The sequence below is a fragment of the Aspergillus glaucus genome (genome assembly GCF_001890805.1).
Source record: "Aspergillus glaucus CBS 516.65 unplaced genomic scaffold ASPGLscaffold_29, whole genome shotgun sequence".
Taxonomy (NCBI): Eukaryota; Fungi; Ascomycota; class Eurotiomycetes; order Eurotiales; family Aspergillaceae; genus Aspergillus; species Aspergillus glaucus.
The window spans coordinates 76,469-101,664 of record NW_019170481.1 but is presented as its reverse complement, the minus strand read 5'-3'; the positions used below and the strand labels follow the sequence as shown (position 1 = coordinate 101,664).

At 50.8% G+C, this 25,196-nt stretch overlaps 9 protein-coding genes across 9 annotated transcripts; 7 read left to right on the top strand and 2 right to left on the bottom strand.

The window, feature by feature from the left end:
• Nucleotides 1–5: 5 nt before the first annotated feature.
• ASPGLDRAFT_52411 (alpha/beta hydrolase) lies at nucleotides 6–1,428 on the top strand. Its single transcript, XM_022547750.1, has 2 exons — nucleotides 6–480; nucleotides 554–1,428. The coding sequence occupies exons 1-2, from the start codon at nucleotides 74–76 to the stop codon at nucleotides 1,155–1,157; spliced, it is 1,011 nt and encodes a 336-aa protein (XP_022396309.1). The 5' UTR covers nucleotides 6–73; the 3' UTR covers nucleotides 1,158–1,428.
• Nucleotides 1,429–2,654: 1,226 nt separating this feature from the next.
• chiA1 (class III chitinase ChiA1) lies at nucleotides 2,655–5,245 on the top strand (the record flags this gene model as incomplete). The annotated part of the gene is made up of 3 exons (XM_022549420.1): nucleotides 2,655–2,756; nucleotides 2,805–3,243; nucleotides 3,303–5,245. 3 exons carry the CDS (start codon nucleotides 2,655–2,657, stop codon nucleotides 5,243–5,245), a joined length of 2,484 nt encoding a protein of 827 aa, XP_022396308.1.
• Nucleotides 5,246–5,555: 310 nt separating this feature from the next.
• ASPGLDRAFT_77477 (WW domain-containing protein) lies at nucleotides 5,556–6,814 on the top strand. Its single transcript, XM_022549901.1, has 3 exons — nucleotides 5,556–6,277; nucleotides 6,328–6,413; nucleotides 6,471–6,814. The coding sequence occupies exons 1-3, from the start codon at nucleotides 5,854–5,856 to the stop codon at nucleotides 6,696–6,698; spliced, it is 738 nt and encodes a 245-aa protein (XP_022396307.1). The 5' UTR covers nucleotides 5,556–5,853; the 3' UTR covers nucleotides 6,699–6,814.
• Nucleotides 6,815–9,661: 2,847 nt separating this feature from the next.
• ASPGLDRAFT_158625 (CaiB/BaiF CoA transferase family protein) lies at nucleotides 9,662–11,278 on the top strand. The gene is made up of 2 exons (XM_022542417.1): nucleotides 9,662–9,803; nucleotides 9,859–11,278. The coding sequence occupies exons 1-2, from the start codon at nucleotides 9,749–9,751 to the stop codon at nucleotides 10,962–10,964; spliced, it is 1,161 nt and encodes a 386-aa protein (XP_022396306.1). The 5' UTR covers nucleotides 9,662–9,748; the 3' UTR covers nucleotides 10,965–11,278.
• Nucleotides 11,279–15,079: 3,801 nt separating this feature from the next.
• Nucleotides 15,080–16,159, top strand: ASPGLDRAFT_29657 (uncharacterized protein; the record flags this gene model as incomplete). Its single annotated transcript, XM_022543875.1, has 1 exon — nucleotides 15,080–16,159. One exon carries the CDS (start codon nucleotides 15,080–15,082, stop codon nucleotides 16,157–16,159), a length of 1,080 nt encoding a protein of 359 aa, XP_022396305.1.
• An 823-nt stretch (nucleotides 16,160–16,982) lies between these two features.
• ASPGLDRAFT_39713 (putative chromatin assembly factor 1 subunit A) lies at nucleotides 16,983–19,006 on the top strand (the record flags this gene model as incomplete). Its single annotated transcript, XM_022545120.1, has 3 exons — nucleotides 16,983–17,684; nucleotides 17,735–18,858; nucleotides 18,907–19,006. 3 exons carry the CDS (start codon nucleotides 16,983–16,985, stop codon nucleotides 19,004–19,006), a joined length of 1,926 nt encoding a protein of 641 aa, XP_022396304.1.
• Nucleotides 19,007–19,107: 101 nt separating this feature from the next.
• On the bottom strand, nucleotides 19,108–19,927 carry ASPGLDRAFT_136581 (sugar O-acetyltransferase; the record flags this gene model as incomplete). The annotated part of the gene is made up of 3 exons (XM_022541463.1): nucleotides 19,108–19,491; nucleotides 19,540–19,741; nucleotides 19,827–19,927. The coding sequence occupies 3 exons, from the start codon at nucleotides 19,925–19,927 to the stop codon at nucleotides 19,108–19,110; spliced, it is 687 nt and encodes a 228-aa protein (XP_022396303.1).
• Nucleotides 19,928–20,250: 323 nt separating this feature from the next.
• Nucleotides 20,251–21,765, bottom strand: ASPGLDRAFT_29654 (uncharacterized protein; the record flags this gene model as incomplete). Its single annotated transcript, XM_022543874.1, has 7 exons — nucleotides 20,251–20,493; nucleotides 20,546–20,784; nucleotides 20,937–21,191; nucleotides 21,237–21,383; nucleotides 21,438–21,506; nucleotides 21,557–21,619; nucleotides 21,681–21,765. The coding sequence occupies 7 exons, from the start codon at nucleotides 21,763–21,765 to the stop codon at nucleotides 20,251–20,253; spliced, it is 1,101 nt and encodes a 366-aa protein (XP_022396302.1).
• A 1,040-nt stretch (nucleotides 21,766–22,805) lies between these two features.
• On the top strand, nucleotides 22,806–25,054 carry ASPGLDRAFT_39709 (uncharacterized protein; the record flags this gene model as incomplete). Its single annotated transcript, XM_022545119.1, has 4 exons — nucleotides 22,806–23,097; nucleotides 23,152–23,366; nucleotides 23,422–24,599; nucleotides 24,655–25,054. 4 exons carry the CDS (start codon nucleotides 22,806–22,808, stop codon nucleotides 25,052–25,054), a joined length of 2,085 nt encoding a protein of 694 aa, XP_022396301.1.
• Nucleotides 25,055–25,196: the final 142 nt, after the last annotated feature.

The following is a 25,196-nucleotide window of genomic DNA, read 5'->3' as shown; positions in this document are numbered from 1 at the left end:
TTAAAAGAGCGTCCGGACCCGGTTACCTTTACTACCACGATTAACCGAAAACAACACTAAATAGTTATTGACAATGTCCGCCTCCCACCCTCAACCACCATATCCCTTGCATGAGTCCGTCAAGAACCTTTTGAATCCTGAATACGTCGCTTTCTACAACCAGCATGTCATCAACCTTCAACAAGTGCATCTTCAGCCCGTCGCTGCATCGCGAACTAGCGGTGTTTTGATCCCGGGTGGTGGTCCGTTGCTGGAGGTGGGTAAGACGGAGGATATCGCCATCCAACGGCGGGTTACCGAGGGACCGGATGTCCAGGTTCGCGTGTTCACGCCCAAGGGTGAGAAGCCGGGGGTTGGATGGCCGGTGATGTTGTACTTCCACGGTGGAGGATGGGTATTGGGAAACATCAACACGGAAAATACGGTGTGCACGAATCTCTGCGCGAGGAGTAACTGTGTAGTCGTCACGGTGGACTATCGGTACGTCTATCCTACATACTATCCCTTTCTTTTTCGCACCCGCGCGTACGTGAACTGACTCATGTCCATGTAGCTTAGCACCAGAGAATCCCTGGCCAGCCGCTGTGCACGACTGCTGGGAAGCACTGCTCTGGCTACTCGCAGAGGGCCCCTCGCGACTCTCGGTCAACACCTCCAGAATGGCTACGGGAGGCTCATCGGCGGGTGGTAACCTGGCCTGCATCATGACCCAGAAAGCCCTAACGCTCTCACCTCCTATCCGGTTTCTGGCACAATTGCTCTCCGTCCCTGTCACGGATAACACGGCGACGGTATCTACTAACTCCGCATTCCGGCTATACGAACACACGCCCGCGCTCCCGGCGGCGAAGATGGAATGGTACCGGGACCATTATCTCCCCAACGAGGCCGACCGTACCAACCCCGAGGCTAGTCCACTGTTTTATACCGGGGATTGGTCGTTGTTACCGCCTGCTTTGATCATGGTGGGTGAATTGGATGTCCTCCGGACGGAAGGGGAGGAGTATGGCACGAAGTTGGAGAGCGCAGGGGTGGAGGTGAATTTGCAGGTCATGAAGGGAATGCCGCACCCGTTTCTGGCGATGGACGGGGTATTGGAGGAGGGGAGACGGTCGATTAGTTTGATGGTTGAGATGCTTAATCTGGTTTTCCATTAGCCGTTCAGGGGCTCTGTTTCTTTTTGTTTCCTTTGTTTAGAACAGTTCCTTAATGTTGTATCCTGTGGTTTCCACTAGTGGGTACAACTAGTGCCACCGAGTTAGTTCGCTTTAGGGTTCCATAAGATGAGGCTCGGTGCACAGACGACATTTCAGGCCCGGCCAGCCCAATGGGTTTATCTCGGAGATACTCGCTTCTGGCATTGATACGAGATGCATATTATGAGCCCAATTAAGAGTCCAATTGTTGGGTTATGTACCGTTCTTTATTCCCTGTAGCATGATACTGATCAGAATGATACCATTTTAAGAACAAAGCACACCGCAAAAAAAAACCCTTCTCATACCCAAAACAGCCACGCCAGAAAACAGTGGACCGGCCGACGTTGATCCGGGAGGATCCCGGCGAGATTTTCTCAAACACACAAAGAGGGTTTAATTATGATAGACGTTGGATGGCAATTCCTAGTACACAGGAGATTTTTCAAGCTTTTCTGACTTCCTGTCTTTTGCGGAAATCCGTATTTCGTACCCGGTGTCTCCGTAGCATTTGTACTTACTTAGTGTATGTAAGTCGGCTAATCGGCCTGATTGGGAAATAGGGGGCATTTGATACCCTGTTATTGGCGTTCCTGAAGGATACAGACTAGCCACATCGGGAATGCCAAGAATAGGGTCCATGGGCTGGTCACGGGACCTGTCCGTGGATCGGTTTTGTACCTGCCGATTATTACACTTACTGTTAACTGTCAATGCTCTGTCTTTATTTCTCTATGTTCGAAGAGCAGCTCAAAGAAGTTCGCTATGGGTATCTGGTCGAGTCGAGTCAGTTCGGTTAGGTCTGACTCACGGTACACTCCGGAGATACCAATCAAGGCCCTCCGCTATGCACCAGGATCTAGATGACTACGCCAGGTGGGCACTTGACTTTCCTACACTTCCCTGTTCAAGCACGCTGACCCTCCTTGGAAGTTCTATCTAAACGGATGCGGCTCTTCCATGGCTCCACGATGAACAGGCACCGGGTCTAATATCGCCGCGAGAGCCTGTTACTGGCTCATCGACGACATTGGCCGTGGATATCTCCGGTCTGTGGCCACTCGGATGTTTCTACTGCGGCATTGACCAATAGCCGCAGCGCCCTAAGCTTTTTCGTATCATTTAGTTCCTGTGTGACTGCGCTAAACGGGGATGTCGAGCGCGAAAAACCGCCGTGCTAGGTTCGTTCATGCAGGGTGCCCCGATTTGAGTTCATTTTAGATTGCGGTGCCTGAATGCTCATTTTACAGATGGGTTGGGAGCCTGGAGGGGTGTAGATGCCTGGAGGCGAATTGGCCATATATACACGGTCCTCGACCGGTTGCTGTTGAATGCCAGTCGGTTCATTCGTGCGGCATTCCCTTCAAGTAGGCCTTCGTCTGCGTCCTTTCGTTTCTTGTCTTGTCATTCGTTAAGCAAGACTTAACCTGACCCGGTAGTCATTCTTTAACTGAGACCATGGTATCCAGTGTATTTGTCGCCACTGTCGGGGCCCTGGCACTGGCCCCATTTGCTTCGGCTTTTGACGCACAGGCAAAGACCAACGTTGCCGTCTACTATGTACGTCCATATTCGACAGGTCTCGTGACGTTGCGCTGACTTCACTAGGGCCAAGGTACCAACCAGTCACGACTGAGCCACTTCTGCCATGAGACGTCCTTGGACATTATCAACCTCGGCTTCGTCAATGTCTTCCCCGACCAAGGCGTTCTGGGAATGCCCGGTACCAACTTCGGTAACCAGTGTGATGGTCTGACCTTGAATGTTGGCAATACCTCGACCCAGTTCCTCACGGGTTGCCATCAATTGGCGGAGGATATCCCGATTTGTCAGGCGGCGGGCAAGAAGGTCTTCCTTTCGCTTGGAGGTGATTCTGGCTCGGTGCAGAAGATCGAGTCTGATAAGTCGGCTATTAAGTTTGCCGACTTACTTTGGGATTCGTTTGGTCCAAACAACAACAAGTTGGCACTCCTTGGAAGCCCTCGTCCCTTTGGTGATGCTGTTGTGGATGGATTTGACTTTGATATCGAAGTTGGTGGTGGAAATGGTACGTTGACCCTAGCATGCGCCTATGTTGACTTAAAACTAATGAGGCTGGTGTCCTAGGCTACGCAACCATGATCAACCGTCTCCGCGAGCATTTCGCAGAGGACCCTTCCCGGACCTTCTACATCTCAGGCGCGCCCCAATGCCCTATTCCCGATGCTCAACTGGGCGACGCCATTGCCAACGCTGCGTTCGATTTTGTCTGGGTCCAGTTTTACAATACTGAAGGATGCTCTGCTCGGAACTTTGTGCAGGGCAATGGGAATCCGGGATTCAACTTCGACGAATGGGTGAATGTCATCAAGAACAGCGCTAACCCTGACGCGAAGCTCCTTGTTGGTCTGCCTGCCAGCTCTGGCATGGCTATTGAGGGATTCTACTTGAATCCTGCCGAGGTCGAGCCCTTGGTTGCCAAGTACATGAACAAGTATCCCGAGACTTTCGGTGGTATTATGCTCTGGGAGGCAACTGCATCTGACAATAATGTCATCAATGGTGGGACCTATGCGGACAACATGAAGGCGATCCTTTACAGGTACGGTCCTAAGCCTACGCCTACGCCCACGCCTACTCCCTCGCAGACTCCTTCCCAGACACCATCGTCGTCCAGCATTCCTGTTCACCCGAGCAGCCCGGTCCCGTCAAGCTCCCCGATTTCTTCGGAGACCCCAGTGCCATCTAGCACCCACACTCCTTCGAGCTCGCCTGTTGCATCGACTTCGTCTTCCGTCCTGGCAACTTCGAGCACCAAGGCTTCTAGCTCTCTTGTCTCGACTGAGATGTCGCAGTCGAGCTCGCAAGTTTCTTCCAGCTCTGTTGCTCCATCGAGCACGCCAATTGCTTCCGGGAGGCCAACTGAATCGCACTCTTTGACTTCCTCTTCGGCCCTGACAACGTCCACGCCAGTTGTGTCGAGCACACCCAAGGCTTCTAGCTCTCCTGTCTCGACTGGAATCTCGCGGTCGAGCTCTCAGGTTGCTTCTAGCTCTTCTACTCCAGTCAAGTCATCAAGCTCGGTGATTGCTTCTAACAAGCCCACCACATCTGGTAAGCCTACGCCATCGAGCTCCGTGGCTGTCTCTACTTCCAAGTCTGAGATCACTTCATCTGCGGTGCCAACTGCATCAACGAGCAAGCCTGTGGTCTCCACCAAGTCTTCGTCTGGCTCGACCACTTCCACTCCTGTTGTTAGTTCGCAGAGCTCTGTCGTTCCCAGCGCGTCCTCGTCTTTGGTCGGTGTCCCGGGATCCAGCCCTGCAATCACTCCTTCGGCCTCGGTCATTGGTGTTCCCTCCACTACTACAGAGTCCAAGACGATCACCACTGTGATTGTGACTTCGTACATTGACATCTGTCCTACTGGATTCACAACGGTTACCACTACTTACACCACGACCTATTGCCCTGAGACCGCCGTGCCGGCAACCCCGACCACGGAGCCATCTGTTCCCGTGGGATGGACTACGGTCGCAACTGTTTGCACTCACTGTGCGGCGACGCCTACTACCGTGATGCTCACGCTGCCTCCTACTGCTACGGGTGCCGTGTCTACTGGAGCAGTTAACGACAACGGATCTGGCAACGCTGGCAACGCTGGCAACGCTGGCAACACCGGCAACGCCGTTACTGGAACCGAGACTGGTAGTACCATCACTGCTACCGTCACTAGCAACCAGTCCATCTCCAAGCCCTCCGGTGCCCTCCCCAGCCAGTCTGGCAGCCTCAGCCAGCCCCAGGGCTCCGCGGGGACTTCCCTCCGTGTCCCGACCGGCGCCGTCACGCCTTCCGGACCCGTTAGCACCCCATTGATCCGCGTCCCTACTGGTACTGGATCCGTCCGGGCCTCGTCGACCTTGTACGCCAGACCCACGGGAAGTGCGTCGGGAGTTCCTGTTTCCCCTAGCGGTACCACTGGAACCGAGCCGTTGTTTACCGGTGGTGCGGCGAAAAATGTGGGTAGTGGAGTCGCGGTGGTTATGGCTGTCGCTGCGGTGCTTCTGTAGATGTGGGATGGATAAATGGTGGTATATAATGAGGGGGAGCTGTTTCGGATGTAATTGTGTACATACGCTCATTTGTACTTTAATATGTTACGTGGAAAGAATCATACGGTAATCGGATTGGCGGATGGACCACATTGCCCAATCAGATCGCCATAATAGAAGCTCCCAGCCAAGACGGGAGGATCCGGTAGGGCTCACGCGGTAATACCATACATCCATGGTTCAGTCCAGTCCCTGTTATCCCTACTAAATGTAAACATATAGACCTCTGTAGACGAATTAATACTCATGCTATGGAGTATGTGTGTATATTTTTTTCTGCATAGCGCATACCATACATAGCACGGAATACAGTGTGACCCCATCCCACACCAACATGATAGGCAGATCCCGGGGTCGGTGTGGTGTGGCTGAACTGAAAATTAAAACCCCCGACTGGGGCCAAAACACCGCCGACCCCGTTTTAGCCACCGTGTTTAGAGGAGTTCGCATTTTATATAAATAGGTGGGCTGTCTTTTCTTTCTGACACTTCACCATCTTCATTCTACCATATTTTCAACCTCTATCAATTTTCCAGAACAGTATATACATATACACAACCGCCAAAATGGGCCTCATGGACAAAATCATGGACAAAGTCATGGAAAAAGCCCAAGGCGGCGGCGGCGGCGGCGGCTACAGCGAACAACCCTCCCAATCCTACGGCGGCGGTGACTCCGGCTACAGCTCCGGCCCCCCTCCAGGAGACCTTCCTTATCCCTGGGTCTCACGCTATGATCCGAACAGCGGGCGCACATACTACGTGAACGAGCAGACCAGTGAGACGAGCTGGGAGCATCCTGGTTCCAGCGGTGGTGGTGGTGGTGGTGGATACGGAGGAGGGGGATACGGTGGTGGATATGGTGAGAGCTCTGGATATGCGCCGCAGGAGCAGGAGCAGAAGAAGGATCATAGTATGCTTTATGGGGCTGGGGGTGCGGCGTTGGGGTTGGCGGGTGGTGCGTTGGCGATGCATGAGGGGGAGAAGATTCGTGAGTTCACTTTGCTGCGGGTATGTAAAGGAGGTTACTAACGGTGACAGACGATGGATGGGAGGATAAGAAGGATGACATTCAAGAGGGTGTGCAAGATTTCCCTGAGAATGCCGCCCACTGGACTGGTGAAAAGGTGCGCTATCCTACCCCCACAGCCATTGAAATGGACCAAAACTAATCGACACGCTAGGTCGGCGAAGCCGAAGAAATCCCCGACAACATCGAAGAAGGCTGGGACCGCTTCGGAGACAAGGTCGAGAACAGCTGGGACAGCACCGTAGACAATGTCGAAGATGCTCCCGAGAACGTCGCCGAATGGACAGGTGAGAAGGTCGGGGCTGTGGAATCATTTGGCAGTGATATCGGGGATGCGTATGATGAGGGTGAGGCTGAGGGACGGGGTGATGATGACTGGTGATTGCCTCGCGAGCATGAGGACTAGGATTTGGGATGATTCGGTATAAAAGTGCATAAATGTAGCACTGACTGGTTATGAAATTTTGATATCCAAATGAAGAATATGATTACTGGACAATATGGTTGCATCCGTTCTTTCTACTAGTCTGTATTGGGTATAGAAGCTTGACTGTCTCATTAGGAATTGGTGTAAACACACCCATGAAAAAAGTCGTTTGTCTTTCAGCTGCCATGTGTCAGATCGATGCTATATAGGATGAAGTATCTAAGCATAATCCATGGTCGCCATACACTATCTGTGACTGTTACCAGTCGTGCTAAGGACAATCAGCGTTGGTCTCATCGCTACTGCTGACTTCTGATGCAGATGAAGTCATGACTTCTTGAGCAGCAAGAAGAAGTGCCGCTGGACTTACTGTCATCTATCTATGTGCGTGCACAGCCCATTTGCATGTGTCAAGGTGACCGAGAAGGTCATAGATGGCCTTATATAGGCGGTAAAACTTGTCCTATATCTCCGGAGTGTTGAAATATGAGAAAACCATTCCCATCTCTTTTATGCTTTGCAACTGTTGGTCTTGGGACATGGACTTGTACTTGTCCTTGCTGGCTGGCTCGTTGCCGGTAAACATCTTTAAGAGATTTAGCACTCTCTGATACAGCCTCAAGGTTCAATCCACACTTACGCTGCCCTTCTTCCCATTCCGTCAAGCCAGGAAAGTCGTCAACCTGTTCGGATGGGCTTCGCTACCCAGGTCTGCCAGCACTTGGGACTCCCCCAAGGCGCCAACGCGAATTAGCTGTCGTTATCCATCGTTGCATAAATGAGCAAATGTGTTGGGAACGACACGCTGAGGAATAGACCAAGATGCTAGTGTTTTCTTGAATGTCATATGCCATATCAATGCTATAGGATGAAATATGTAGGATGAATTGTAAGACAATTCGACTTAGGGTTGAAGTTGAAGGAGAGAGGCTGGCTATGAATGGCCCCAATCGAGTCACCAGGTGAAGCCCTCGAGGAAATAGTCAGCTGTGAATGTTTGTCAGTGACGGGCCCTCTCTCATGTTGGAACCAAATCACTATGATAGTTTGCGCGAATACACACTATTAGAAGCATTTTTCTACTTAGATATTAAATACCATCCCTAAGAAAATCTAATCACTCAGTCGCAATACCATGGACTATTTTAGTGTAATCCATGTGCACTAAATCCGAGGGGGAGGCTGAGGCCTGAGGGGCGAGGTGGTTGGCTATTTTAGACCAAAGAATTAACACGTAACTGGAACCATAAAAATGTAAAAATGCGCACTTACTCATAACCTCGAAAATCAGACGATACACTAGCGCTTTTCTGCTTAAAAGACGAGGGGCCATAAATACGAGCTCAACCGCTTGCAAAGATGCGACTCCAATATTTTTGACAGTACCATGGCTTCCCATCCACCTTTATTAACGCTCCCCTTCGAGCTCACCTCAGTGATTATATTTAACCTGTTCAACCGGGACATAAAACACCTGCGCCTAACATGCAGGTCCTTCCTTAGCACAGCGCGCCTACGCTTAACCCGTGTATTCTATTGTGCTGGCAGTTTTATCAGAATTTGGTACAGCAGCAGGAGGATGTGTTCCTTATGGGAACGGATGTGGATGCTCGGGTTTATGGGCTGAAGCGGTTTCCGGCGTTGAGGAGGATGACGATTACGCCTGCGGCACATGGGTGGATTTTTGCGCCCTTGTACGAGACGCCTATGATCCGCGCCCTGGTCCCTGCCAAAGGGCTTCAATTACCCGATTCCACGCAGTTGGCCAACAACGCCAGATGGCGGGACGCGGCCGGAGGTTTATGCTTGGGAGAGTTCTGAAGAGACAGAGAAGAACAAATGGCGTGGGTTCCGGGTCGTCATGCGCGTGCTCGCGCAGCACCAGGAAGACCACCATACCACTGAGTTGCGCATCAATGTCAATGGACTACATACAGGCCTTCATTGCCGCATCTTCGACCGGTCATGCGAGGAGTACGACAATTTTGTGCGGGTAATTCGCCGCCCTGGCTTCTCGCATCTGCACCTTGACCTCATGGTCCAGCTCCAAGAATACGAGGACTGGTCATCTTTCCGCAGTGGGTATCTGTATCGCGCACTAGCATAGGCGCCAGGCCTGCAGCATATCAGGCTGCGTACCAATATTGATTCTGGTTCATATTTCGGAGCTAGGGTGGAAGGCAGCGCTGGGAACACGATCCACTTCATGGCCCTGCAGAGCATCTTCCCAGTTGAGAGGTGGCCAAAACTCCAATATTTTGGACTCTCGAATTTTCTCATTACGCAATCTGATGTGATCTCTCTTCTGGCTACGCTGCCATCGACTCTGCGTTCGGTGGAGCTGAGCTTCCTCGAGTACCTGGACCATGGCGGTCATTGGTACGGTCTACTCCAGGATGTACGTGATAAGTTGGGCTAGCGGGAACGAGATAATAAACCCAAGGTGATTGCTAGTATTGCGCTGTGGCCGCCTCGTGCTGGCTTTGGTATCTGGATCGAAAAGGACACCACCAAATTTCTCTACGAGGACGGTCCATGTCCGTTTAGGGAAGAATCTCGTCGGAGTATTCTACCCGGAACAGGAATTATGCGAGATACATTTGAGCCGGAGCATGAGCGGCCTTATACAAATCATTCGACTCTGGCGAGGATGGGGTATATTATAAAGAGTAAGTGGGATGGGCGGGGATTGTGATTGATAGCACCCTGTCTGCATTTCATGGCTGTTAGTCGCGTTTAATTATAAAGGTTAGATCTGGTGTTGGCTTTTTCTGTTATATTGCTTTTTGGCTCAATTCGATTCCACATAAAATATATATATGTACGCCCGGCATGGTGATCTCCTGGTGATCCTGGATATAGATCGGTTCCCCGCATATTCCGGACCTCGGTTGCGGAGTTGCTTGCAGACCTTTAGTGTCATTTTCAAAACATTTAACTTCGCATTGCTAAACTACTTGGGAGTGAGTTTTCAGAAGTATAGGGACATCAAACCTGAGACAGCAATGGCACCCCCACTGGCAGGCATTCGCGTAGTCGAACTGGCAGGCCTGGCACCAGGTGAATCCACTGACTGACTCTACCAGTGAAGTGAACAATGCTAATATGAGCGCAGGCCCCTTCGCCGGCCTCCTCCTCTCCGACTACGGCGCCTCCGTCCTCCGAATCGACCGCCCCAAACCCCCCCAAGCACCCCCTGCCCCCGACCAACTCACCCGCCACAAAACCTCCATCACCCTAGACCTCCGCGACAAATCCTCCCATGCCCTCCTCCTCTCCGTCCTCCAGCATGCCGACATCCTCATCGACCCCTACCGCCCCGGCGTCCTGGAACGCCTCGGCCTGGCCCCGGCAACGCTCCTGAAACACAACCCGCGTCTCATCGTTGCGCGGATGACGGGCTTCCGCCGCGACGGCAAGTACAAGGATATGGCGGGGCATGATATCAATTACATCGCTGTGTCGGGGGTTCTCTCGATGCTGGGACGGGATAAGGAGCCGCCCTATGCACCGGGGAATTTACTTGGTGATTTCGCGGGTGGTGGGGCGATGTGTTTCGTTGGCATCTTACTCGCGTTGCTTTCCCGTGTGCATACGGGGAGGGGACAAGTCGTTGAAGCGAATATGGTAGACGGATCGGCGTATTTGGCCGCGATGCCGCGACTCACGCGCAAAACACCGCTATGGAACCAGCCAAGGGGGCAGAATCTTCTCGACGGTGGGTGTCCGTACTACGATACCTACGAAACACAAGACGCGGGGAAATACTTTGCAGTCGGCGCATTAGAGCCACAATTCTACGCTGCCCTACTCCGCGGCCTCGGTTTCAAGAAGGACGAGCTACCCCCGCGCGAAAACAAGGCGAATTGGCCAGTATTGCGGGACGCATTCGCAACCCGCTTCAAGCAGAAGACGCGACAAGAATGGGAAACCGTATTCGACGGAACAGACGCATGCGCAACACCCGTCTTCGAGCAAGACGAGCTGGAACAAACCGGGTACGAGCAACGCCCCGCGGTGCATCTGACTGCGACGCCGGGATACAGCATCCCGGACGATGACGGAGGGTGGAACGGGCGAATATTGTCCCCCGGGACAGGAGGTGAGAAGACGCTAAAGGAGTGGCTTGGATGGGAACGGGGACGGGAGTTTGAGGCGAGAGAGGACGGGGCGTTGGCTTTGGTGCGGAGTGTGAGTGTCAAGACCAAGGCCAAGTTGTAATCCACTGCACTTTTCCCCATAGAGAGAGTCATGACGGACACCCCGAAACGGTGTCGTCGGGACGGATGTTGATTGGTCGGTACCTCGGACATGGCGAGCTGAGGGTCCACTAGATATGTAATGTGATTGGTCGGAAATGCCGTATTGATGTGTTACGGTGTATTGTCAGGTACGAGGGAATACGGTATGCGATGAAATGGCTGCATTTCCTGTTTGGGAAGCTATGTCGTATGATAGTTGGCAGATAGATGCACATACAGAATTATGGCACAGATTGACTCTCACACTAAGCAATTAGAATCTGCCATTTAATTGACGAGCGATACTCTCCCTTTAGCCACCCCTTAGCCACAGCTCGAAGATTCCACGATCTAACGGATAAATACCGGGGGAATGAAGTGATATCGGACATTTGCTCCACACTTCGGAGCCGGTCTTGAAACGGTGGAAAATGTCAAGTGGATGATGCACCAGCCACTCGAGTGGCAGGGGCGAAAATCTCACAAGTTGCGCGGTAATAAGCGAGCCATTTGTCAAGCCACAATCCTTTCATTTCAATGGGTATGTTTGTCTTGTCGAGCTCATCGATGAATATGTGCCCGTACTGCTTGGACCTAACGAATCGCTGGGATGTGAATCTGTAGCCGGAACTGATACCTGCTAGTTCTCCTAAGCGTAATCACGGGTCATCTTGCAAGCGCTCCATATGCGCATCGAGAATAGCTGATGCGATTTGCGGATCTCGAAGCTTACTTCCGCAGGATTCGATCCTGCGCTCACTTAGATCTTCAATTTTCTTCGACGGTGACCATGTCCAATTCATCAGACAGAACGACCAGACAGCGCTGACAACGGAAGAGGACCGCGAATTCCCACCTGGGTGGTAACACTCTTCCAGGTTAATTGGGACTTTCTTCCATGAGATGTTAGTTCGCATTTAATGCAATAGCAAAGACAGAATACCCTGCCATTATTTGTTTGAGACGCAATGTGGTCCGGCCCATCCGCGATATGTGTCTTAGAATGGACTTCAGCTGCGCTGTATTCGGAGTATGGCTCCCGTGTAAAATGAGAATGAGCGCGATGGTGGTTCCATATTCACCGCCCTGAGAACTCCCAAGTATGTCTACTTGCGAATGTAAATTAGACGTAGTTCTAGATGCAGCCAAGTGGCTGAAAAAGAAACCGCCAAAGATTGGCAGACCAACAGTCTGTTTGTCGTCGTATCTCCTCAATACTTTCCCACTAGTTAGGGTGGTCGATTGGACGTTTGTCTGATCGTCTCGCAATTGGACGAGGATCACCAAGCATAGCACATGTCGATAGATTCCCTTTGGAATTATTAAAGCCATCCCGGCATAATAAACCAAACGAAAGACTCACTTTGGCTATCCGCATTTAGTTCAAGGGAATTGATCATCTATGATCTTTTCATCGTCCTCGTTTGCTGTACTCGCTCCTCGTTTGCCTGGCTTGTGATATACTTCTGGGAAACAAAACATTCGCTTCAGATGCAATTTGCTTGGAGCTGCATAGAGTTTCTCCCTTAATGCTCCCGACAGATTTATGTCATATCATTGAAATCGTCAATGGCACCATCTCAGAGAGTATTTTTTGGGCTTGTATGTACCTGTGCATATTCCCAACCACATTTGAACTTGCAGTCAGGTTCTGGGCAAGAAAATACTTGCTTCAGACATCTTATCTTCGGCCTGGGGCCCAACTTCTTAACCCCTGTCAAAGGAACCCCGTTCGAGAGGAATGTGCGGGGCGTGTTGTATTTATTATAAGCTACACCTTATTTCACCACATGAATTGTATAGCACATGAGTACTTTGATAATATTCAAGATATCGGTTAGTTGACGTTTGTTTTCTGACAATATGAGCCATGTTGCATCCATGTCACTTGCCCCTCGAATGAGGTGACAAACGGGATCTGACGTGCAGAGCTGTATTGGTCTGCTATTTTGTGTAAATTATCATTAAGAGCTTTATGTAACTGGCTGATAATTGTTGAGGCTGATGAAGAATGGATCGAATGTTGGTTGACAAGGTTAGAGGATAGAAAAGAGATGGAGAATGCATGCGTGGAGGAGTGAGAATTATCTGCGCTAAATTGGAGTGGATGTATCTCATGGCTATTCAAACCTAGGGTTCTTGCTATACTACTACTAAGTTACTTGGACTGATTTCATTTCACTACTGCTCCAGCTTCTCAGAGAGCCAAAATCCTGTATTATACTGCAGCATTGGAGGTCATCCCGAATCTGATGGATGCGTAGCATATCTTTGGGACTAAGGCTTTGGAAGCTTGATAAATGTTGTCTTATTGACCGTACTAAGCAAAGAAAGAATCACATTGTGCAACATCAAAGCGAATCGGTTTTGGATACATATCACATCGCCATAGCCATTCCCTACAACTCATCAGCATATCCCCGTACATCAAGACAAAGAAAACTCACCTCAGCCCACAAAACCCCATTCGGGAGATCTCTGCTTCCTCCAAGCGGGCTATCTATAATTCTACCATCACACAACCACGTCGTCTTCCCTCTTTGCAACGGCCCAAGCTGTCCGGTACCCGTTGACGTTGGTTTTCGGGAATCTCGAGTTGCTCACGGAGCCAGGTTACTAGGTTTGGGGCGAATGTGACCATTTTGGTGTAGGTCAATGGAAATTTAGTATGTGGATAACGAGGGCTGATGGTTGAGTCAAGATAATGAAGTACTGTGGTTAGTCTATCAAATCTCAGCGCTGCACGAAATGAAGTAATTTTGATGCGTTTACTTTCGTTGTATATATAGCTGACTTGTTTTATAGCATATCGCATCATTCCAAGAGAAATAAAACCAAATCTTGCATATGCTGGCACGGAGTCATAAGCTATTAATCTTCTCTGGGTGCTAAATATATATAGGGCTTCCCTATACCTCTAGTAAAACGCACAATTACGTGGTGCGGTTGCGATGTATCATGGCGCGTATTAAAGCCGATAATAATATCAGGCCTGGTGAATTAGGGACAATGCTATTCCCATTAACCAGCATGTAAAGAGTAGAGGGAGATGGTTGATAACAGCTAAGGTAGGTTACAGAATATCACGTGAATACATGCCAAATGATGTGAGCTTAAAATCCACGATCCAGGAACATATAAACAATGCATCGATAACAATGCATAAAACATCCGGATCTTCCGACAGGGCCTTATGTCACTGACCTTAAAATCTGGAAATGATACAATGCAACCCCACGGCGGATGTGGCGCAGTGTCTCAATTGCTCCACGGAGATACTCGAGTGTTTATCGATTGTATACGGAGAGATACGATAAGGACAGTGAATATTCCTGTACCGGCGCAAATAAATTCATAAATACAATGTACTCATATCATCGTATATATGCCCATTGCTTACAGAGTGCAGACAGGGGTATATATGCAAGTAATTTCTGACGACAGGAATGCCATGACTTCATGTTTCAGTTATGTGGCTGTGCATCACACCAGCCACAGTGATAGACAGTACGGTACGATACCATACCATACAACACGGTACGCTGAATACGACTGTAACCTGGTCTTTTTTCAAGGATCGCACCCTTTTCCCCCTCTTCTTCAACTTCAATCATCACTTTCACTCTTTCCCAGTTTCCCTTTCGATCCCTCTTTATATTTCTTCTCTTTGATATTTCTTCTCTTTGAGCCCCGTCTGTATCCTCATACCGTTTCATTTGTTTATCTCCTGCATTCCCAGCCCGACCGGGAATTCATCTCAAAGACGCCGTGTGACTTTGGGTCAAAAGTACCGCCTCGTCCACCCTCTCAACAACAGTCGACATTGAATGATTGCTTGTCTTCAGCGAATGGCCTGTTGCTGCTGGACGACCGGAACCGTCCTTAATCGCTGATCGTTAATCTGCGACTGATTTGTGCTGCTGTTGCCGCCGGATCCCGCTGTGTATCATCGTCATCTAAACTGGGCCCGAGTCCGACTCGCCTGATTCAGTGCCGTCTCTTTGTCGATTCTATTTTTTCTTTTAATCCTCTTCCTCCCCTAATACCCTACTCTTTCTTATTTCCTCGTATATGGCCGGCGTGCAACTCTCCAACATGACCGATTTTCGAATGCCGCAATCTGTTCCAGCCCGGAAACCGGCTCCCCCGATTCATCATGGATACACCGCGTACCAGTCCTACGAACCTTTGCATCCTTCGCAACAACAACCTCAGCAGCAGCAACTGTCGCCTCACCCGTCTGTCGGATCATCCATGGCCAGCAACCGTAATCGAATGTCCTTTGCGCCTTCTACCTACATGAACACCAGTCCGCAATATCCCGCCAGCCCAGCATCCCAGCATTCAATGAACGGCCCGGCTCTATACCCACCATCTCGACGTATGTCCACCGCTACGACCTCGACCAACTCGACCGGAAACCAACCCGTTTCCGCTGGCGCCACCACGGATATTCGTCGCAGCACCTCCGCTCGTTCAGCCAATGCTCAGCTGGGCTATGTCGCTCTCATGCGGAGACAGAAGGCCACCGTCTGGTGTGACCGGTCGCAACCGGAAGATCCGCGCATGAGGGCACAGAAAATGGCGGAAAAGAAGCGGGCGTACTTGGAAGTTCACGGCGCGGGCGCCGGACGCACGGGTACCCTAGGTAGCGGGAAAAACAAACACGGAAACAAGGGTGTCACGGACTTCTCTCCATCAACCCTGGTCGGTGCGAGCGTGCCAGTGCGTCTCAGTGCCAACGAAGTCGGAGACGATGCCGAGGATGATGCTCGCAGTGACACTGTCCCTGTCCATCGCCGGACAGATAGCGGCCGCAGCTCTCTGGGCAGTGCTCATCGGTACACCAGTGGATATCAGCGACCGCCACCAGGTCCGCCAGGCAGTAGCCATAACCAGACTCTCGAAGAGAAGGTTCCGGAACAACCGCCTCCAGCGGAGAACCCACCCGTGGAAAATACCCACCCGGGCCACGATGATGATGCCAATAGCTTCAACGGAAGTGAGCCCGAGGAATACTTTGGCACTGTGAATGACATGAAAGCACCCAGTGCTGCTATGTCGGCTACAGAGCGAGCCAAGAGGGCCGAGGAATTGAAACGTCGCGGCAGTGTCGACGATCGTACAACGTCAATGAGTGGTGTTCGTCTCTTTGTTGCGAACCCGGATGAGTAAACGGGTCTACAGGAGCTTTGGATCTACATCAGAACAAACCTTCACTCTACGTTTTTCGTTTTCTCCTTATTATGTTGAAGATACTGTCTTTTGATTGATACCAGGGCTGGCACCATACAGGCCACTACTACCATGGCCTTATCCGTCAAGTCCACGTCTCTCGTTTTGTTTCAACCAGGTGGCATGGTCCCTTGGAATCGATACTTTCTTGCTTTTTGTCTCTTTATATTCCCCTCTGCTGCATGGCACTGGAGCGCCGCGTTGATGAGACATTGGCTCGAAACTTGCATTTGCACTTGGTGCATATCTTTGGGCATATTTCTGGCCCGGTGGTGAATTTTGTGATTAGATATAATAATATAATAATAAGATTGTACATAGCATCTAGATCTCGTACTAGAGCACTGGGCAAACACCACCAGAGTACTCCGTATGCTATCAAGAGCTGACTAACCATCACGTGATGGGACGCGAACCCGCGACTTCAATTAGAACGCGTTCCAGTAACCTCAGGCTCTACGATAACTCGGGTCCACGCGACGCAGCATAACACGTTCCGTTGCTGATTTTTGCTATTGCAACGGGTCAATTTGACCAATAACGACAGCCAGCAAGTTTCAGTGACATCGAACGAGAAAGCGAAACTCCCTTAGACGACGCCCTCCCCCCCCCCCCGCCTCGGATACCCAACGACCCCTGACAGAACCCAACTGCATTGATCCATAATTGTACACATGACCGCATACCCAGCGTTACTACTATCGAGTCAACGCTAAGACCTGCGAAATCAATGATTACCAGAGCCGCTTCGTTGGGCAGCGCCATGGAAGTCATGGATACGAGCCCGGGGCTGCCTCAGCCCGAACAGACGTTATCGACTACGCACGAGACACCCAGGAAGCGCTCGCTACAGGACGTTGACAATAGCATGGACGTGGATTCCGCCAGGGAGAAGGAGAAGGAGAATCAGGAGAACACCGCATCGGAACAGAAGTCGTCTGCTGAGACTGACAGTGCAGAGAACCCTGCCCAGGAAGCTGAGGGAGAGCGTACCTCGAAACCGCAGCCAGAAGTCATAAAAGATAATGTGCGGGTGGAGATCCCGCTGAATGCCATTCCCCCGCCGAATACGACTACAGAGCGCTCTGAGCAATCTACCACCCCTTCTGCGAAGAGGCGGAAGGTGTCCCCTGCGAGCAAGGAGACTAAGCAGCAGGAGAAGGAGGCGAAGGATCGGCAGAAAGCGGAGGAGAAGGCTAAGAAGGATGAAGAAAGGGCTAGGAAAGAAGAGGAGAAAGCTAAGAAAGAGGAAGATAAGGCTAAAAAGGAGGAAGAGAAACGGGCAAAGGACGAGGAGAAGAAGAAGCGGGAGGCTGAACGTGAGGAAGAGAAGAAGAAAAAGGAGGCGGAGCGTGAGGAGGAGAAGAAACGAAGGGAGGAGAAGAAGAAGGCTAAGGAGGAGGAAAAGGCGCAGAAGGAAGAGGAGAAGCGGAAGAAGGAGGAGGAGAAGACTAAGAAGGCGCGGGTATGTTTTGTTTCTGGGCAGGTAATGTTGGAGCATGCTAACAGGTGCAGGCGCAAACGAAATTGAATTCCTTCTTCGCTAAGCCGAAGACCTCGACTGAGGCTTCTAATGCAAGTTCCGGCGCGGCGCCTAAGGAGCCATCTAATGGTACCGCGGATGAAGGTACAGCTAAGACTGCATCAGACTACTATCGCATTTTCCCCGAATTCTTTCTGCAGTCGCATACTGTTGTCGCCCCGCCTCATCGATTCAAACGGGATTCAGAAGCGCTAGAGACCATGCGAAAAAAGGTGGACGAATCATTGCACAACAACGACGACTCGCAAGAACCGCCCGTCTTCCGGCCATCAGAACTGTTCCGTATGATTCCGTATAAGCGACGACGAGGGAGGCAGGCGACAACGGTCAAGGACATCCTACTCCAACTTCAGCATATGGGAAGCAGTGGAGAGGGAGCAACAACAGTGGAACCACCGCCAGGCCAGCGGCCACAAGATCTTCTCAATAAGGTCCGAATGAAGTCATTACGATTTGGCGAGGATGTCCGTCCGCCCTACCAGGGAACGTTTACCAGGAATGTCCCCGAGCCATCAGCCAAGAAACTCTCGCGCAACCCGTTCAGCCGCAACTTACCAGAAACGAACTATGACTATGAATCAGAAGCAGAATGGGAGGAGCCCGAAGAGGGCGAGGATCTAGACTCGGAAGAAGAAGAGGAAATGAGCGATGACGGAGAAGACGATATGGATGGGTTCCTTGATGACGATGACGACCAGCCCGTTGACGGGAAACGACGACTTATCGTGGGCGATCTGGAACCGCAAAGCTCCGGTCTCCGCTGGCAGGAGAACGACATTGACCCGGTTCTGCACATGTACAAGATCGAAACGATTTCAGATTCGGTCAGCTTTCCTATCGATCCGTTTTCCACGGCTTACTGGCAGAAACCGTCTAAATCGAATGACACCGCGCCGGCAACCCAATCGTCCAATTCCAACGGTACAGGAGCGGAGGGCAGCAACAAAACTAGCAATAATAATGGTTTAACCATACTCGGGAGCGGGCCTGGAAAGGCCAAGCGGTCATTCCCGCCTGAACAGCTTGAGGAGTTTAAGTCGGCTGTGAATGGGAGTGACTTGAGCAAGCTCGGACTGGTGGAGATCTTAAAGAAGAAGTTTGTCTTCTCGACTGGTTTCTTAGTATGCACGCTAACTGGATATAGGTTCCCCAAGGTCTCCAAGGAGGTGCTGAAGGACACGCTGACGAGTACGGCCACGCGGGTTGGGAGTAAGGAATCGGAAAAGAAATGGGTTTGCAAGTGACATCTATTTTTATTCTATCTTTGAATGATATAAAGCATTTTTACCGTTATCATGACACTACCAATGCAATAGATCACATCTACACACGACATTGCCCACCATCACACCTCCCTATCCTCCCTCACCAAGTTCCGATACGGATTTTCCGCATCCGCATCCTCCGGCGACGGAATCGTCTTCTTCGCCCGACACGGACTCTCCACAGCCACCGAAAAAGCCGGAACATCCCTCGTAACAATCGACCAGGCCCCAATAGTCGACCCGCGTCCGACCCGCACATCAGGAAGAATCACCACATTCCCACCAATCCAGCAATCATCCTCGATGAAAACGGGGTGTCCGAACTCGACGAATTTCTGCCGCGAGAGGACGCTCGTGTCGTGGCCTGCGCTGAAGATACCTAAGTTCGTGCCGATTTGCACTCTGTCGCCGATTATCACGAGGCTTGTGTCGAGAATTGTCAAACTATTCTTGCCAGCCGTACACTTTACAAGGAGGAAAGGGAGGTGGAGGGGCGAGACAAACTTCATAACATTACACCCATAATCCGGCAGAAACGGCGGCTCCACGAACGTCCCATCACCAACCTTCCCAACGACCCTTCGCAACATCTCCAATCTTTTCGCGAAAATCTGGTCGTACGAGACTGCTTTCGTGTCGAAGGCGTTGTACTCGGCTGTCACGCTGCGGCAGTGGTGGCGCACTTCGAAGAGTTTAGAGGTGTTGGGGTTGTACCTGGTTTTTTTTTTTTTTTTTTTTTTTTTTTTGTTAGTGTTTGCTTTTCTTTATAGGGATGGAAAGGGGAGGGAGGGAAGGATACAATATGCCGGAGATCATGGCTTCGTATTGCTCGCACAAGGGGATACCATTGAGGTCTTGTGCTAGGGCGATGATTTCGGGGCGTTTGTGGGGGGAGGCCATTTTGTTGTTCTTGCGGTGGGATACTTGGTGCTGGTGTTGGTATTGTGGTGGAGTGGTTTTGAGAGAATGTCGAGAGGGGAAGGGTGTTTATATGGTGGTTCCAGCGTGTACTCGATTGCCGGATGGATTATCTTGAAGTACATAGTAGCATACCATTACCGACGTTTCCCCGATGTATACTCAGTTGCCTATTTGGGAAATTTGTAGGCTGTATGCTGACCCCGCAAGAGTAATACCACAAGTGGATTGTATCGACATTACTCACGCAGAACTAGAAGACTTGACAACACTTTGATAAACTTGTCGATACACTCAGACATGGGCTAAATCCTCGCCATAACCCCCCTCATCTTCCTAATCTCCTTGCCAACCTGCAAAGCCGCCTGAGACCCCTGCTCCAACGCGCCATCAATCGCAGCTCGCCAGCCATGCGCCCAGTCGGCCGACGCAAAGAAAACAAGCCCGTGCCGGCTCTGCAATTCCTCTTGATACTTCGCCATGAACTCGGGAGGCCACCATGCTGGTCCGCCTAGAGACCATGGGTCGGTGTTCCAATTGTGGAAGATCTATTATTTCAACAGCGTAGACTCAGACAAAGCGAAGGGAATGGAAGTTTACCATTCTGTTCACTTCCATAGGATGCAGCTTCTGAAACGCATCCACGGCCTTCTCCGGGTTCTTCGGTACGAAAGTAGCACGTTCATCTTTCCCAAACCCCACAATATGCGCGCGGCCACTGGGCGTGACCCTGTCGCCGTACCCAAACATCAGTAGATTCGGATATCCCATGCCATTCCAAGACGTCAGCTCGGATCCCTCGACATCCGCGTGGATATTGGTCATGTAGTTAACGTGCCCTACTCTGATAGCTTCCTGGCGCGTCGGGGATAGCGGCGCGTCGAATGTAATGATATGCAGGAAGTTAAGCGGCATTGTAGAGATCACACGACAGGCCCGGTCGTAAGGCATTAGCGCATGGGAGCGGATCATATCCCAGACTTGAGTTTACCATGCTGCCTCCGGTGATGTGAAGGAGGGCCGTTAGGATCCAGGCTTCTTCGGTGGATAGCAGATGAGGAGATTTTATCGTAGCGCTCTACTTCTTCCCGTGATACTAGGATGTTGCCGAGTTGCGAGTGCGGGAGGGGGCAGATGGAGCGGCAGTTCTGGCCGGCTGCGTTGATGAAGATTGTCCATACTCGGGCTGTTATTTGGCCGGCTTCTTCGTGCGTGAGGTGTTCGGGGGGTGGCTCCTGTTTGTTATCTTGTGAGCTGGATATTAGCGGCATGTATGGACAAGACAACTTACCGGGCACATTTATCGTGTAGTAGTCATTGTCGTAGCCGCGATGATGGGTGAGCGTTAGATCTTGATCCATCTTGTACCGCGTCATTTCCTTGAAGAGGTACGCCATGTGATGCGTTACCCAAGTCCCGCCCATTTCATGCAGATGTCCTTACACAACATATTAGAATTTCCATAACCAGACCAGCAGGAAGACATGCTCACCATCAGATTCCACCGTATACGTCCGTCCACCAACACGATCCCTCGCCCCAACCATAAGCACCGACAAACCTAGTTTACTTAAGCATACAGCATTTAACAATCCAATCAAGAAAACTCACCATAAGGAAAAGTCCAGCAATAATCTTTCAGCGATTCTGCACCACGATACGGGTACTCCCTTGCTGATACGCACAATTCCCTATTTGGGAGATGTATCATCTTTATCATCATCAAGCTCGATACCAGCGGCCCTCGTCTTTCTTCGAAACTCGGAGTCGTCCGTCAGAGGTGCACCGAAGTTTTCGAAGTATTCCCCCATAGCGTCCATAACGTCAAAGTCGGCTAGCTGCAGGTACTGGACTGCAAGCCTGAGTTGGAGCCGGTGACATCGATGAAGAGAGCCATATCTTTGTCCATGTCCATGCCCATGAGGAAGCGCGATGGCAAGGTTGAGGCGACGTCGGATGATGAAAACTTTGTGTTGGTATGACAATATCTTAACAGGCCCGGGTTTGTGGGAGTGCTGACAGTCCATGCTACCTATTCCTTATAATCTCACAATATGAGAAGAATGTGAGACTGTTGGTCTGAATAGGCTGCAGCATATGATACTACATTACAGGAGTAGTCTTCAAGAACCATCCGAGTAAGAGAGTTTACATGCACCCCAGCCCCATTCATGGCTTTCAGTAAACAAATCTACCGGAGGTTTCATCCAGTTCAATTGGGCGAGCTCTGTCGCTAAGCAAAATCCCCGGTCCAGGTTCAAAATTTGCATTCGGCAGGGAGCGACTCAACCCCATCAAGGTCGTCCGGAGCCAGGTTTTCCTTTATCTACTATCTGACCGAAGGACAACACGTCAATTGAAGAAGAAAAAATCGCAGTAAGTGTCCGATCTGGGTCCTACCGCATAACGCCAAGCTCCCCGTCCACCATACAGCTGCCCAAATACCAACAACAACTGCAGCACCACGGCAAAATACCGAAAGGAAAGGGTCTAAATTCTCGCGAACGGACGATCACCATGAGTTGTCGAGCTCTGGTTTGTCCGGGCCGAATAAGGCTCCAGTGGGGTCCAACGATATTCCCCGTGTCCGCCCAGTTCGGGCGCGCTCAGCCTACTTGATTCGGCGTCATACGGGCCCTTATGCAACTATGGAGTCGCAAAGGATTGAAGGCATCCATATTCAGGCCGCTCTGGGTGGACATACGACTCATCATTGTTGATTGTTAAGTCACTCATCTGTATCGGGCAATGATCCGCTACTTGAGGATTGAGGATATATATATGTATATAAAGACCATGACCACCCCCCGGTCGTGGGGCTATAAGCTAATAAAGTATATTCAAACCCCGGTTATTCAATATGGGATCTCCGGTGCTTGTGGCTGTGTTAGCGGTATCCTGGGTTTGCGGGCTAGCCGGTGCAGTTTCTGTTTCTCGGCACGTCCAACTCGGGAGTCACGAGTATTTCCTGCCCCCTCAACCTGCTTGGTCGTTTTCAGGATGGGAGCATGGACTTGTGGGCTCGGAGGAGGAGCTGATTCCTCTGACTGTTGTTCATCTTAATTCGACCAGTGAAGGCACGGAGTCTATCAAAGCGACGTTGGACAAGTTCCGGTGGGCGGATGATGTTTGGACGCCGGCTTTCACAAATGGTAGGTCAATATAGATAGCGCGTGCTCTCAGTTCTATCACTGACATTTGTATAGCTCTTTATGTCCAATACCCTTCGAATGCAACCTCCGGAAAGAACCTTACAGTTTCGCTAGGGCCAAATGGCCCCGTCGACAACGTCTTTACGAGTACGGGAAAGACCGCTGCCAATGGAACTGTTCCTCAGGGACCATACTTTGTCCACAAGTACACCGGCAAGGTGTATCAGGCGTACAGGCTGTACCCGGATACAAGCCAAGCATTTCTTCAGGTAAGCTTGCATCTCGCATGCATTCATATCGCATATAAACTAACCTGACATGCAGTCCTCCTACCAAGACCCCAACGGAGTCCACCACAACCTCCGTGTCGCAACAGATTCGGCTGGTGGCTTGACCGTTGCCGTTCCGTCTCGCTTATACTTCACCGCCTCCAGGTCCAAGCCCCTGGCAGGTGTCCGCATTGCAGTCAAGGACCTCTACGACCTCAAGGGCATGAAGACAAGCGGCGGCAACCGTGCCTTGTTTAAGATCAGCAAACCGAAGAACGCCACTGCTGTTGCTGTCCAGAAACTTATCGACGCGGGAGCCGTGGTCATCGGAAAGAACAAATTGTCCGAGTTCGCTTATGGAGGACCCTACATTACCGATCACGTTGACTACCTCCTTCCTTTCAACCCTCGTGGAGATGGATATAACTCCCCTGGTGACAGCTCCGGCGGTTCCGGCGCTGCTGTGGCAAGCTATGGATGGCTCGATGCGAGCATGGGTAGTGACACGGGTGGTTCCATCCGCGGTCCGGCGACGCAAAACGGAGTTCATGGAAACCGCCCCTCTCACGGTGCAGTAAACCTGACCGGTGCCTTGGTGTTGGCCAATTCAATGGACACGAGTGGTATCTTGGCCCGGGACCCCAGCGTGTGGTCCAAAATCAACAAGGTGTTGTATTCGGGCTTTGCCAAGGAATTCACAAAGTTCCCGAAGAAAATCTACGTCAATGCCGGTGATGTTCAGAGTGCGCTGTCACCAGAAGAACTCATTGGTCCTGGGTCTGGAAAGTTGGTTGAAAGATTGAACAACTTCACCGAGGCCCTCGCTTCATTGGTAAACGGCAACACCACAAGTCTATCGGTTGACGACCTTTGGCTTTCCGCCAATGACACAGGAGATACGACCTTGAGCAATCTGACTTCCGATCTTTACGGCAACCTGACGAGATACGAGCAATGGAACACGTTCGGCAAGGACTATCTCTCCACGTATATGAAGAGTCACGACGGGAAATATCCTTACATGGTGCCTAGTACGCTCCAGGGCTGGCAGACGGCTAATGAGTCCATGTCCCCTTCTATCCACAGGGAGGATCTCAGAAAAAAGCAACACTTTACCAAATGGATTTCTAAGAATGTGTTCAAGCCGGATGAGGAAACCTGCTCTGATTCCATCTTCTTGTACTTTTCTTACCCACAGGGTTCTCAATCATACAAGCCAGACGTTTCAAAAGAGTAAGTCCCAATCAGATCTCAGACACCGAAAGCCCCCAGCTAACTCATGACACAGCACAAACAACCCTTACATTTTCCAACTAACCGACCAACTATCCTCCGCCCAACAACAAGTAACCGCCCTAAACACAACCCTCAACTGCAACTGCACCGAATTCGCCGACCAAGAAGCCTGCACTGACCTCAATTCTTCTGAAAAAGAGCAGCAGAGTTCCGCTGCGCCCAACCGTCTAGCCTCGCTAGGTGATCTCCCCGACTACGCGGTTACGTTGGGTGAGATCGCTCTTCCAGACCTTGTTTCCGATGCGAGCATGAAGGTTGAGGCTTTGCCGTATGGGGTTGATATTGTCGCTGGGTATGGGTGTGATTTTATGGTGCAGAATTTGATTACGAAGTTATATGAGGCTGGACTCATTCAAAATGTTAAAACGGGGGTATCGGTTTATGGGGGTTAATAGTGATAATGCTGTCGAGAGCTTGTACATATAAAAATTTATGCTCATCAACTAATTTCAAACTGTTCAATAAACGTTTTAAGTGTCTTTCAAGCGTAATATTATCCGTATCCCGGTTCGTCCTCATATCCCGCAAATATAT